General features: G+C 45.1%; 1 protein-coding gene across 2 annotated transcripts in view; it reads right to left on the bottom strand.

Annotated features, from left to right (window-relative positions):
* Positions 1-1,132: 1,132 nt before the first annotated feature.
* The window catches only part of DOT1L (DOT1 like histone lysine methyltransferase), a 293,403-nt gene continuing 279,336 nt past the window's right edge, over positions 1,133-15,199 (bottom strand). The window contains exons 28-29 of one of the 2 annotated variants that reach the window (XM_086947181.1): positions 10,898-11,509; positions 1,133-3,399 (exon numbers count right to left, since the gene is read on the bottom strand). In XM_086947181.1, the coding sequence (XP_086803307.1) occupies positions 10,941-11,509 (569 nt within the window). In that variant the 3' untranslated portion in view covers positions 1,133-3,399; positions 10,898-10,940. The remainder of the gene's footprint in view (positions 3,400-10,897; positions 11,510-15,199) is intronic. The other variant, XM_086947182.1, reaches the window with a different exon arrangement.

Genomic DNA, 15,199 nt, shown 5'->3' with positions numbered 1-15,199 from the left:
CCTCCCGGAAGAAGAAGAGTACATAACACCCACATGCCTTGACAAATGGGAGTCAAGCAAATGAGTGGAACGCTGAAGCTAACCAATGGTACTCTATGGGTGGGATGTAAGCCCACTGTATTTAAACAGATCTCGCAGAGACAAAAAAGTTACTTACATTCGGTAACGCATTATCTGGTAGAGACAATAGGTGCAGATTCCTAACCTTATATTTACTCAGGCTGGATACGGAATATGTCGCTAGAAGTCTTAATCAGATACCGCATGCGCTGTCTCAGTGAAACCTTAAACGAGGAAGGTAAACCACTGAATAAGAAGCAAGCATATGAATAATACCAAAGCCAAGCAATGGGTAGGTAGGAGTAGTTTCTGTCCTGTAACTCCAGTTCTGTAGTAGGGGTATCTCTGTTATAGTCATAATCTAGTGAATAGTCCCGCCCATGTGCGTGGACTCCGGGGCGGGACTATTCACTAGATTATGACTATACACAGAGATCCCCTACTACAGAACTACGTTTTTGGTATGGTCCGCAAGAGGTATTTTTCAGACAGACAGCTAAATGCTGCCTGGCCAGGCCAGAAAGAAAAAGAAAACCTCCCAATTTCAAAGGGAACAACTGGATTAATACGGATAACGAGACTATCCAAACATGCTACACTTTGGCAGCATAAGTCCTAGATAAGAAACCAAGGCTGCATTATACACAGACATTGGTACGTACATTCACAACGCACTATTTCAACACCTGTGGCTTCTGTCCCTATGGCACCTTCAAGACATGCAGAAGGCATTTGTAAATTCTCTTCCAGCTTTTCTGCTCATACTTTATGGAATTAAATGCAGGTTGTACCTAAATGTATTTCACAAATTGAAACATTGTCCTCTACCAAGCACAGGATAAATGAAGCCCAAGACAAAATAATTCTGTGACTTAAAATGTTCTTCAAAACCCCTAATGCACCTACTGTCCGCCATAACAGGGCATTTTTACTTTCAATGTGCAGCTTTCCACCACAAAATTTTAAATGGCTGATTGAGAAAGTTGAAATGGTGAATAGAAAAGACCGTAGGTTGATTTGTAGCAGACAAAATGTGTCTTTTTAACCAAATAATTGAAAAACCACAACACGGTTATTGAAACTTTTTTTTTTTATTTCTTTCCTGTGCGTTCAGAACACAATCAATATTTAAAGAAAGAAAACATAGGAACTTTATAAATTTAATTTGGGTCAATAAATCATCGTTTCCACACTTCTGTACACATCACGTCACCAAGTCTAAATACAGTTAAAAATGCACCAAATTTGATAGAAGTTTGTAGCAAAAGATTTCAGGCTATCACTGTGTGTGAAGTCTTGCTTTCCTTTCTAACTCCGCTGTGAAATATTTTCTTAAAATCTCTCTCTAAGCTTTGTAATACAAAAAGAAAGCAAGGTGCACTTTAAAAATCTACAAACGTCCAAAGGCCAAGCCAGTCAGTCTAGTTTACCTCCCGCCTTACGGGATTAATACAACTGCAGGAACCAAACACATAGTGCTTAAAGACGGAGCGAGGTAAGTCAGGGACTGGCCTTTTCTTAGGTCCCAGGAAGCTCCATTTCTAAGTAATCCTCCTGTCTAAAAGAAGAGGAGCCTAACCAACACCAATGACTATGCAAACTGTTCATATGTAGAGCGCCCCTTTTCCCCCAAACTGGGGAAATGGGAAACAGTCACAAGGATGTGATTCACAGTGAAGCACCATAGGCTGGTAGGTTGTACCCAGAGGGAGTCGTAGTGCGGGAAGCCAGAGTTTGTCATATCGTAGGTTAAAAAAAAGGATAAATAGGGAGGTCAGCCAAGCAATGTACAGGTCCTGTCAGGCAGAAGGGAGTAATCTCTTCCATGATTGACAGGTTGCGCCATTTCTGGCAAGCCAGTGTCAATTCAGTGTATATACTGCAGGGCCTGCAGAAATCCAATGTCTACATCCTTGCTAGGATGGTGTGAGCATAGGTCATCCTAAAAAATTAGGGCTCGAGTATACCTACAACAAATGTACACAGGGATATTATCAGACCAGATAAACATTTGGAGTGTGAAAATATATATATATATTTTATTTTAAAAGGTACTGCAGACTGTAAATATGGTGAGTCTCAAACCATTGCTTCACTTATCCGCAGGACTCTGTACACCTCCTGCTAGTTTATGCCATAAGGCGTACATATGTTGTCAAACAAGAAACTGCTATTAGCAAACTGTTTACATACGTTGGAAACTTTCAGTCTCTTCAAGTTTGTAACGAAATCTGGAGAAACCCAGTTGAGCGCATCTTTTTAGTGTGGACTAAGGAAGTCTGCTCAAGGGTCCAGATACGGCACTAGAAGTCAAGTAGTGATGCTCAGAAATACCTTTTAAACTCCTTTTTGCGATTATGCGCATTAGCTATATGTACTTTAATGACCATAGAGGTAATGAAATGCACCTCCATCTTGAATCAAACAACTGATGCCTCCAACAGAAAAAGCTTCGCTTCTGCTACTCTCCCCATTTCGACTCTACTGACATTTCCCTCTGGATCACGGCTAAGGTGGACTGCATTGTATTGGCTACAAAAAGAAATGCCCCGCCCCGCCAGGCACAGTGAAGCACCATGTCAAACGCATTCCAGTGCAGTTCCGTTGTGACCTACGGGTTCTTGCCTGTCATGCTCCTCACGAGCCTTTTCTTCAAGGAGGCAGGACATTCTCCTGGCATTTGCTGCAAATAAACACATGTTGACACATGAACAGTTAATTAAATAAATAATAAGTTAAAAATAAGAAAAGAAACCTCCATACTTATTTTATATATCTATCTTTGAGGATTTTTGAAGGTATTGGTCATGGCCCCTGAAATTCAGCACCATAGTTCTGAGGCACAGGTCTGGTGGAACGTAGCACCGAAAGCAGCCGTGCATCAGTACGCACCATGTCTCCGCTTCACTCAAGTTCATGGTTTTTTGTTTATTTAATAAGCAGTTATTGACGACTTAAGATTGAATAAAATAAGTCACAACTGGATTCGCATACTTTAAAAAAAAAAGATAAATACAAACAATATCGAAATAATTATTACAAAGAGGTGCCCATGGTTCAATTGTCTAGTTATTTCATTTCCCCCACACATTATAGTTCTTTCCCGGAAATCTGTCAAACTCCGATTCACAGTAGAATATTTTTTCTTTGCTTTTCTGTATATTTCTGTAATGCAATAAAAAAAAATATTTTGTCCAGTAGTAGCGATGAGAAGGCGGAGAAAAGGGGGAAATTTTGGTTGCTCCCCAGAGGCCCCTTGAGCACCTTTCAGTGGAAGTTGGGTTGGTCCACAATGTCCTTGCATAGGTCACATGGGATTGAGGTAGAAAATCTAGTTACCTATTAAGAAAACAAAACAATACATTAGCAAGCAGACAAAAAACTTGTGTGCACAGTCAAAATGATGACAAAACTATTAGTAACAAGACAGCGGCCACACAACTGGATTGAGAATTTCAGTACTTTCTCCAACTTTTGTGGCTTCCTTCAATTAGCATAAGTAAGTCACAATTGAGATGACCATTTAAAGACCAAACAGCCCTTCTACTTCAAGAGTTTCTCAAAAGTTGATGTAAAAATTACAGAGAAAAGTAGATTTTTGCTATAAAACTGTGGGTCTGCACCCTGAGCTGTTCAAAAGGTGATGTGAACATTGAACAAAGTTTCCTAAACAGACGCCACTGGAAAGCAAGCTGTACAGATGAGTTAGGACATCGTAATGCGGTTTACAGTGCATAAGCATCAGCAAAAATAACTGCAAGAAAAACTCTACAAAAAAGTGTAGCCAAAAAATGATAATGCACCCCATTTTGTTGTTGTTGATGGGATTGATTCCTTATGAAATACTAATCTAATCCAGGTAATGCTAACCTTAATTCAGAGAGAGACTGCATGTATGGGAATTCTTCATATTAATATACAAGTGAAACCAGAACCGCCTTGGCCCAAGACTATGCTTTAACTCTGGAGGCTACAAAATGAGTTTCATTTGCTGTAATTAAATTGATGTATTGATAACCAGTACTTAAATTGGCAAAAAATACATAAACGAGTAGTATTGATAACCAGTACTTAACCCCTTCGATGCTGGTGACAAAGCCAGCTCGTCATGGGCGTTACCTGCGCTGCGCGCATGACGAGCTGGCTTTGTCTCGTAAGGCTCGATTTTGAAATTTCAGCGCACAGCGGGAAAACCCGCTAGTGCGCATGCGGTTAAATTGGCAAAAATACATAAACGAGTAGGAAAATGAGATTAACTAAGCACCGACATTGCCAAAACCTCCCCTTTTTTTACTTTCATTTTTCCAGGTTGTGCAGATACTATAAAGATGGAAATGTCCTTGGTGTGAGGGTCTTATGATTGGGAATCCCATAACCAATGAATGTCAGAGGGACAGGGTGTAGATTTCAATGGTCGCGAACCAAAGTTTTTAAAAGGAACCAATATTTGTTTTATTAGTTGGGGTTGTTTTTGTAGCACAGGCCCTATAAAAGATGCAGTGGTGCGCTTTCCATAAGCAGTCAGCAAGAAGGAGGCAAAAAAAACAACTTTTGAACATTAGCATTGGTAAAGCAGCTTCAGAAAAATGGTAGAGCAAGGATCTAGGTGGTGCATAGGTTTTGGCGAGTAATATTTACAGATAAGGCATGCGTGCAAGGTTTACAAGGTTAGGCCATACTGTAGAAAGATTGGAAAGCGTCTACAAAAAAACATACATTAGGCAGGAGTGTGAATGAGAACAGGGAAGGATGGTCGCATATATAATGAGTTGGGTGGTACTATGTATGATTTAACAGAGGGATTTAGGGCACTGGATGGCTTGTGTGGATAGGGTATTAACAAGAGACAGGAGTGTATGAGAGAGGTGTAGGAAGAAAACAATATGGAGAAATAAGTGTTTAAATACACCAGTGCCCTGCATCATATTAACTATTAAAACCCAACCAAGACATCGTTTTGCGCCCCCTATTTTTTGGGTGATACTGGATTGAGTACAAACCATTATTTTCACTGGATAGTGGACCCACTAATCATACAATGGCAAAACCCACACTGGAAAACACTTTGTGCTAACCATAATGTTTGCCACAGTGATGACTGATGTGCCCTCTGTAGGACGCTGGCTCTTACTCCCAGTGCTGTTGCATCGGTAGGGTTACTAAGGGGATCATCCTCCTCCTCAGCAGCCACTTCCCCAGTCTCGTTTGGGGCTTCTTTCCCTGCCATGGTCCTATTGTTTTCTGCAAGCAACTCTAGCAGGTGTGCTGTAGTGGGTCTAGACCCCGTGGCAACCTTCCATGCATGGCAGAGGGCCTTAATTTGATCTAATTTAAGATTCCCGTAGGACCCCAGGTTGAGCTCCTGGGAAGGACCTGCTACCTCAGCCATGATATTAAAATAGTTGGGACCTTTTTTTTTGCAGAAATTTTAAAAACAAAATTTGAAATAGACTTTTATAGGGCTTAACTAACATACTTTTAAATTCTAAACGGTTGGAACTGAGGGACTTAACACAAGGCTCTAACAGATTAAACAATTTATAATAAAAAAAAATAAAAAAAAATCGGTATACAAAAATATTTTTAGCTAAAGACAATTTTGGATTCCTTAGTGGAATCACCTATTAACTGAGTGGTACAGCAAATGTCAAGTCTTGTATCCCTACGTAGGAAGCTGGCTTTTTACATAGTATACCAAAAAGAGATATACTATGCAAAGAGTTCAGATATTCCCTTAAAGGTAGACAGGAGCTTCATCTTGAAATTTCAAGGTGCTCTCTAAGGGGGCAGTGTGATTGAGCAGCTTCGGCTATCAGAGAGGAGTGTTTGACATCCGCTGCATACACAATGTCAAACGCACACAACTTAATAAGGAGATCCACACCAATGTATAAAAATAACACTTATCTTGATATAACTTTAGGCACCAAGATCATCAAAAGCAGGTAAGTACGTTTCAAGTTATGAATTTTAAAAATAGAGCAGTTTCTGAATTGTTATCCTATGGAGAAACAAGCATTTACAATGCAACGGTCTCGCCTTTGCAAAAGATAGAGCTATTGGCATTGTAAATGACAAAATGTTGATTTATGTGTTCGTTTTGAAAACAGATAAATAAATGGCATTGTTATTTACAATGCCAATAGCTTCATCTCTCGCAAATGCGAGACCTAGTAGTAGAGTGAGTAATAGTGAGTAGTAGAGAGTGAGTGGTAGAGAGTGCGTAGTAGAGGAGTAGAGATTGTGTAGTAGAGTGAGTACTAGAAAGTTGTAGAGCTGACTAGAGTGAGTAGTAGTGAGTATTAGAGTGAGTAGAGAGTAGTAGACTGAGTAGTAGAGAGAGTATTAGAGAGTGAGTAGTAAAGAGCAAGTAGTAAAGACTGAGTTGTAAAGAGTGAGTAGTAGAGTAGATTGAGTAGTGGAGAGGCGAGGGGAAGAGAGAAAGGATTGGAGAATGGTGGGCGAGTGGGGAGGACATTGTCCAAAGTGTATGACTGAAGCATGGTGTGCTAGGGCACTGCCTTTTACAGAGAGCACAATTGGGCACTACATTTGTATCAATTATGTAGCTTTACTGCTAACCCTGCGTGACACATAAATGACGTGGCTGGCTACCTTGCCACGGACAAACAGACATGTACAATTCAAACTCTCCGACTCAGCTGTGGCTCTAGGGCACCAGGACTGCGGCTAAGACTGCCCCGCTCCTCGGTGAGTCTAGCACCTGAGCTCTAGCTGCCCCCACCCAGCAAAGCACAGTGTTGTGGTGCTAAGACCCTGGAGCTTCTGCTGCCTCAGTCCAGCACTTGATCTCTAGCTACCCCCCCTTCACCCCACGAAGCACGGTGCTGTGGCTGTAGGGCCCCTGGGGCTGCGGCTGGCCCCGTCCCCCCAATCCCTGTAGCACGGTGCTGTGGCTGTAGAGCCCCGGGGCTGTGGCTGGTCCTGCCCCGCTCCTCAGTGAGTCTAGCGCTTCAGCCCTAGCTACCCCAAATAAGGACAGTGTTGTGGCTGGTCCTGCCCCGCTCCTCAGTGAGTCCGGCACGTGACCTCTAGCCGGCCACACCCCCCGAAGCACAGTGCTGCGGCTATAGGGCCCTGGGGCTGTGGCTCGCCCTACCCCCTCTCTCATTGTCAGGCTTGCCTGTGCTCCGTGTTTTCTTGTTGACGCTGCAGCTCCCGTCGCGGTCACTGCGGAGCTGGGCCGGCCTCAGGTGACAGACCGGTACGACTGGTAAGTGTCACCCACGGTGATCGGCTCTTGTCCCCGCAGCCTGCCTCCCCCAGACTCCGCTCTCCGCCTTTCGCTGACCCGAGTGTGGCGGCGTCTGCCCGGCTCTGCGCACTCATAGGGCAGATCCCGTGACACTCGACAGCGGCAGCTGCTCTTCACTAGTAAAGCGCAGAGAGGCACGGTAGGTGTGAAAGGCATAGTGTGTGATATCAAGTTGGGGCAGGGCAGCAAAGTGGGACTGAGGGATGTGTAAAGTGAGAGCAGAACCGAGTGAGAGCGGGGCTTTAAGTTGGGCCTGGTCCTGCCAGAGCTCAGACCCAGTAGTCGTTAAAAAGTGACTTTATTACTGTCCTTAAATTTACCATAAAACCACCGACTGACTCCTCAAGAAAGACTGTAAATCTCTTCAAACCATGTCAGCGACGCGCCGCCAAATTTCACATCATGTTTTATTTGATGATGTAATCCATCAGAGCATTTTTGTTTTTCCTACAGGGTGTGTTTTTGTAGCTGTGGCCGTACCACATGTGACTCTTGTAGAATGAACACTGAACTGAGGCGCCGCTAGGGCTCTGGGGGAGCTCCGGTTCAGGGTGGGTTTATAATGGATCGAGGCTTAGAGCTCTGGGCTGAGGATGAAGGCAGTGCGAGTGTCTCACCATGCCTGCCAGTGGAACATAGAGGTGTACAGTCTCAGATGATTTGCTCATGCAATCCTTGGCCTCTCAGCAGAGCGGTGGTTGCGTATTTACATGTAAACGTGATTCAATAGCAACGTTTGAGAAAGAGGTACAGCAAACGAAAATAAAATGCTTTATTTACAGGTGAGGGGAGAGAAACACGGAGTAGGGTGTGAGAGAGAGGGCACGCCACGGTGAAGAGGAGCTGGGCGACGAGGCACGGGACTTCAGTTCCTATATTGTATGTAAGTCATGGCATCGAATACACAGATCCGGCCAATTGGGAAGAATTTCTAGTTACGCTTTTTTGGCCTCTGCCGTTTCACAGACACCCCTCCCCCCTTTTCAGCATTCTTTAAGCACGGAGTCAGATTGCACCCAGTGGGTGAGGTGGAGACATCATTTACCACCAGAGTTGTAAAACGACCAGCCTGCAGAACAAGGTTACATATACAAAACAAGTTCAGCTCCACTGCACCGGGACGGAGTATCGGGAGGACAGGGGAAAGGTCACAAAGAAAGCTATGCCCTCGGAGAAAGTGTGTTGTAACACGTGGTTGGCGAAAGGGGCGGGGTGACAGTCCCACTTGGACTGGCTCGGCCAGACTTCCTGCTGTGGTAAAAGGTTTCTCATCTTTATGGGGCCATCTGTTTCGCCCCATAAAGAAGATAAGAAAGATAAGAAAGCTTTTACCACAGCAGTAAGTCAAGGAACCCAAGATGAAAAGGACGGGGCTTAAAGAGAAAGAAGTACGTCACGGCAACCTCTTTTCAAATGGCTGGCCACCGTTTAGCAAGAACGGTGACGCCAGCCAATGGAAAAGAGGGGCGGGGCTTAACCTCGCTAGTGAAACTCACTCTATGTCATTAAGTCTCGGCAGCGAGACTGCGCATGTGCGCAGTCTTACGCTAGCCGAGACCTAAAACAGGACGTATAGTGCATACAGATACCTTACAGCTACTTATTGGACCAATCTTCTGGACTTTAGGTGAGTATGGGGGCAGGGTCCAGGGCACAACAGGCCACCTAGGGCAGCACTGGGGCGGGTGGGTGCAGAGGTGCTTTTTAGCGTCCGGTGCCAGTGTAAGTCTATGGGGATCGGCCCAGTGACAAAAATGTTGGCATCCTCTGAAGGAAGCCAGATTTTCATACCAAAAGGCAGTGGGCTCCTTACAGCTCCCTGCCTTATAATGCTAATTTACGGGTTGTCCTGCTGGAGGGGGTGAAAACACCCTCTGCCAGAGCAGGCTTTGGTGGTTTACCGCCTGGGAGTGTGGACTATCACCCCTGGGGGTCAGAAACTAGTCTGTGGTGGCAGGATGGCCAGAACCAGTCAACCGGCAGACTAGTAGTTGGTAGGTTTTCAGGGGGCACTCTGGGTGCATGTATTAATAAATCCATCACTCATATAGGTGTGGGTTGAGTAATAAAGGGTGTTTAACACCAAACCTCTTTGGTTTCAATGAAGCCATCATGTAGCTGGGGAATTCTTTATCCAGCACATGTTCTTAATATGGCTTCCTTGGTCACTGGCAGTAATTGAACTGGCCAGCACAGGGGCATGTCTGCTCATGCAAATATGTTTACACAGGTAGTATAGTGCAATGCTTTTGCTGGAATAGAGGGGCAGAAATGTCACCAGAGAGGCTCCCCCTTGGCATCGCATAACAAAGGGCTATAGGGAAGAAGCCATGCCTACACACTAGCTTCCCTTAATGTAGAAGAGGGTGCATAAACCTCTTCATTCATCTCATGGAATTACACAGGGAAAGCTCTGCAGATCATAGTAAGTGCCTTTGTAGAGAGGAGTATAAATATTTTTGGAGGTTGGTGGCAAACCTCTTCTTGCTTGCCCCTAAGGATGTGCCAGCCTGAGGCCCACCCATCACAAAACTGTTCCGGTGGTGGTGGTAGAAAACTGACCTTGCATGCAAAATAGTAACTCATTGTAGATCATAACAGTGGGTGCCTGGATATTCCAGCATTTGCTCCATCCCGGGATCAGGAATCTTCCTTTGAAGTAGAAATGTCAGGCCCAAAATGTCCATAAAAACTGATTCAGTTGGAACACTTGGAAATCACTATAATCACTAGACACTTGTCTCTACTTTGAACTTTGAAGCACAATGTTGGAATCAAAGAGAGGTCCCATAGCTGGGAGAGAAATAATTCTTCAAAGGAATTTCGCAAAACAAGCACTCTTATTTGTAAAAAAAATATGCAAGCTCCGTGCCATTGCTTGACAGGAGAAAATACGGTTACAAAAACTCAGGAAATGCTGCAGAGAATATTTACAGTTCTCACTGGCAACATTCCCAGGAAGCTTATTTTGGGACTATGTGGTTACAACTCCCTGTAATTAAATAAACTCCTATCGTACTGGACGGATAATTTAACTGAACACTACTAAGACTTTCTGTTCCTGCAGCGATAAGTTTGCAATTGGCAGTAGTAACAGAACATTTAGTTATGCACACACAAATGAACATCACCATTTAAAAAAGTAAACAGTCCCAGATTTTGCAGCAACTAAAACAACTGACATTTTCAAGTAAGTATTTCAAGGAGAATTAGATCTATCCAGGCTCCCAGTCCACTTGGCTGAAACTATAGAATAAATGAAGACTGTCACCTCCGTAACACATCCCCTGCCCGGTGACCGACAAAGCACTTAGAGTGACACCCTAAAGTAAATCTGCACTCAGTGGCTCATTTTGCGACAAATCAAAGCACTGCATTCGCTGTGATAGAATATTCCTCTGAACCTCCGCAATTTGCGCTTAATCCTTCTGTACTCCTTATTACTTTCTTAATCCTAAATTTGGGTCTTTCCTAGTATTTACTCTACTTGAAAAACATAACAAAACAAAAAAACAAACCCAATCATTTGCACACAAAGACACTACTTTTGAAAGGTCTTACCTTACTTACACAATACCAAAGGGTAATCTAAGAAAGTTCTTTGTCACGGCTTCACCCTGGAAACATGCGAAGCGTAAGGAGCTGGCATGCCTAACGTGACCCACATAGAAGATGTGCTGGCAGATTTGGCCTGCGCTGTTGGAGGCCTGGATTGAGCCAGTGTTAGGTGGGTCACTGGCTGGTGATTGACTGTAGAGGATGGGAGGGAAGTCTTCTGCTGCAGGGAAGTAAACTTTACAGAACAGGAGGAAGTAGCAGGTTGGAGAGAAGCAGAGGAGGATGTGGAAGGAGGCAAAAAGGCATTGTTAATGGGTGAAGAAAGCAAGCTTTGCAGAAGCACACGATCAACAGTGTTGAGCAATGGAGGCGGGAGTGAACAAACGTTAGTGGATGAAGTGGTGGGGCACACCGCATGCGACGTTGCTCGACTGAAGGTTCTGGTAGCGCTGGATACTGCAGTGCTAGCAGAAGGAAGCTGAAAAGAAGAGGAACATGAAGAGACAACAGCAGCCTGAGCCGGGACTGAGCTGTGAGCGGTGCTGCAAGAGACAGAGCCATTGCCATTTCCGAAATGCTGATAAGAGGTACAAGGCACCACAGGGTTAAAAGAACCTGCAAACGGGAAAAGAAAATTGTAGCTTCAAAAGATGAGCATTTTTTCAGACAATGAGCAAGAAAAAAAATCCAAAGCGTGATTATGGTGGCAACAGGCCCAGGCAAACTATGCAGCACGATAGCGGGAAGAAGGAATGGCAAACATGAAAAAAAGGAGTTGTTTCTTACCTGTAACTCCAGTTCTGTAGTAGGGGTATCTCTGTTATAGTCATAATCTTGTGAATAGTCCCGCCCATGTGCGGGGACCCTGGAGCAATCAAAATAGTCTCTTAAGTTATCTTCCTCTACAGTCCTGTGTAGACACTTAAGAGAAAATCAAGGACAATTAATGCAGCCTAAAACTACAAGGCTACATTGGCCAGCACTTCGTCTGGAAGTGAAAAAGGATAGCCAAATAATGTCAAAATTTACACATTTTGTCAGGTTTCACACAGATAAACTCCCCTTCACAAAAATCCTTTGAAATGATAGAGAGGAAGGGTTGGACAGACAAGCCCCATAGGCTGCCATTATGAGTGTGGAAAAGGGATACCATGCCTTTAAGGAACTCTCCAGAGACCCTTGGTATCCCAGGATGCACAGCCAAAGTCCTTTTACTTTCAGTTCTTTTTGAAGGTGTATAAAGCCAGGCCTGTTGCATACAGTACAATTATCATTTTTCACCGGTGAGGAGGGCGGGCGCTTATGACTATAACAGAGATACCCCGACTACAGAACTGGAGTTACAGGTAAGAAACTACTTCTGTGGTAGGGGATCTCGGTGTATAGTCTATCTTGTGAATAGAATGGCAAGCCCATCCCAACAGGAAACAGTCAACACCCCTACTGTGCAAACAGATTTCTCAACGAAGCCTGCCCAACCTGAGCATCTGTCCTGTCGTCAGAGTCCAGAGAGTAGTGTTTAGCAAAGTTATGGACCGACTACCAAGTGGCAGCCCTACAGATATCTGCAATGGGAACATTACGTAGCAAAGCCGTTGTAGCCGCTTTGCCCCTGGTGGAATGAGCCTTAGGCCTACCCCCTAAGGTTTTGTTAGCCTTATGGTAACATACCTGGATACAGGACACAATCCGCCGAGAGATGGACTGTTTGGAAGTGGCAAGACCAGTCCTGACCGATCCGTAATTGACAAACAATTGGTCTGACCTACGAATGTCTTTGGTTTTATCCAAATAGAATTTCAACACTCTTCTGACATCCAGGGAATGAAGAGGCCGCTCCACTGGGGTGGAAGGATGTTGAAAAAACGTACGTAAGGTTATCGTTGGATTGACATGGAAATCAGAAATCACTTTAGGAAGGAAATTCGGGTTAGTTCGCATCATTACCTTAGAAGCATGAAATTCAGTGTAAGGTTCTTGGCAACACAAGACCTGGATTTCACACACCCTGCGGGCCGATGTAATAGCCACCAGGAAGGCCGCCTTCCAGGACAGATGCTGTAGAGAAGCCTTATGAATAGGTTCAAAAGGTTCCTTCATCAAGCGGGACAGCACCACATTCAGCTCCCATGAAGGCGAAGGACGCCGAACAGGGGGAAACACTTTCTTCAATCCCTCTAAAAAAATCTTTAAATCACAGGAATCTGGAAGAAGGAGGTTTGTGAAGGGCATTTCCTATACGCATTTAATGCTGCAAGCTGAACCTTAATAGAATGAAAATTAAGGCCAGATTGAGCCAAAAGCAAGAGGTATGGAAGGATGACATCTTCCTTGCAGGTGGTAGGATCATAGTTCTTGGACTTGCATCAGATGCAGAACCTTTTCCATTTGAATTGAATTGAATTGAAGGAGAATTTATACAGCGCAACCTTGCCCGTGGGCGTCAAGGCGCTAGTGATGGTACAGGCTGTGCAGGACAGAAAGGAAAGGCGAAGTTACGGCTAGGTCTCCCTGAAAAACCAGGTCTTGTAGGCATAGGAAGTCCTTGTGGAAGGTCGCTTCGCCTCCTTGAGTATCTCCATGCAATTATCAAGTAAATTCAGGTGTCCATATTGAACTATCTCAGGAGCCATGCCGCCAAACTCAACGGTGAGAGGTTGGGGTGCACTATCTGCCCCAAAACTTTGTGAGAAGGTCTGGCCGACACGGCAGCCGCAGGTGGGGTTGAAGAGATCTGTGAACCACCACTGTTGAGGCCACTCCGGAGCAATGAGGATCATTCGTGCTCTGGACTGAGACAGCTTGATGAGTATTGCCGGAATCAGGGGAATGGGTGGAAAAGCGTACAGAAAGCTGTTCGACCAGCTGATCCATAGCGCTTTCCCCAGAGACCCCGGTTGGTAGAACCTGGAGGCGAAGTCTCGACATTTTCTGTTTTCGGCGGTGGCAAACAGATCTGTTTCTGGAGTGCCCATCTGTTGAAGAGGTTTCCTAGCACCTAGTCTTTTAGGACTCACTCGTGATTTTCTTGGACCAGCCTGCTGAGTGCATCCGCCTGAGCATTCTGCACACCTGGCAGATGGGTAGCCGTTATCATCAGTCCTCTGGCTAGAAGCCAGTGCCAGATCGCCTGCGCTTCTTGTGACAGTGTGCGTGATCTGGAGCCCCCCTGCTTGTTGAGGTAATACATTGTGGTCATATTGTCCGTCTGTACAAGCAAGGAGTTGGTCTGGAAGGATGGATGAAAGGCCTTCAGTGCCAAGTGAACAGCTCTGAGTTCCAGAAAATTGATGTGATGCGTGGATTCCGCCGGGGACCACGTTTCTCGGATCTGTAAATGGTCCGAATGCGCTCCCCAGCCGTGGAGAGAAGCATCCGTCACGATAGTCTGAAGGGGAATGTCCTTGTGGAATGGAACCCCCTTGAGGAGATTCTCTGCTGAGCACCACCATCTCAGGGACTGTTGAGCGTGTAGAGATAGTCGGATCCTGTCGTCCCAGCGCCCTCGTTTCTGGTCCCACTGATCCTCTAGACATTCCTGCAGCGGCCTTATGTGGAGGCGTGCATGCGGAGTGAGGAAGATGCAAGAGGCCATCGACCCCAGGAGAGATGACACCGTCCTCACTGTCGTAGATGCAACGGACATGAGAGCCTGAGCCTTCCGAAGGATCGATACGCGTCGCTCTTCCGAAGGAGACACGCTTACTGAGAGAGTATCGATGGAGGCTCCCAAGTACTGTAGGCACTGAACAGGAGTCGGAACAGACTTGGACATGTTTATGTGCAACCCCAGCTGGTTCAACAGAACGGCCGTCCTGTTAAAGTGCAATTGCGCTTCCTGGAAGGTGGAGGCTTTGATCAACCAGTCGTCCAGGTACAGGTAGACAAACACCTTGTGCTTCCTCAGGTGCGCTGCCACCACTGCCATGCATTTTGAAAAAGTCCTGGGTGCAGACTTCAGTCCAAACGGTAGTACGGTGTACTGATAGTGATTGGTGCAGACTAGAAGGCGCAGGAACTTCCAGTGTTTCCGTGCAATGGGCACATGGAAGTACGCATCCTTCAGATCTATTGCGCAAAGCCAGTCTCCTCTTTGCAGCTGTGGATAAATCTGGTGCAAAGACAGCATGCGAAACTTCTCCCTGCGAATCCATTTGTTTGCTTGTCGCAAATCCAGAATGGGCCTGAACTGGTTTTTGTCCTTGCGTACCAGAAAGAACCTTGAGTATAGACCCTTTCCCCTTTGAGGTGGAGGGACAGATTCTATCACCCTTTTTCTTAACAGGGTATCGGCCTCCACTTGAA

Source organism: Lissotriton vulgaris, chromosome 12, assembly GCF_964263255.1.
Source record: "Lissotriton vulgaris chromosome 12, aLisVul1.2, whole genome shotgun sequence".
Taxonomy (NCBI): domain Eukaryota; kingdom Metazoa; phylum Chordata; class Amphibia; order Caudata; family Salamandridae; genus Lissotriton; species Lissotriton vulgaris.
This window is presented reverse-complemented; position numbering and strand designations above follow the sequence as displayed.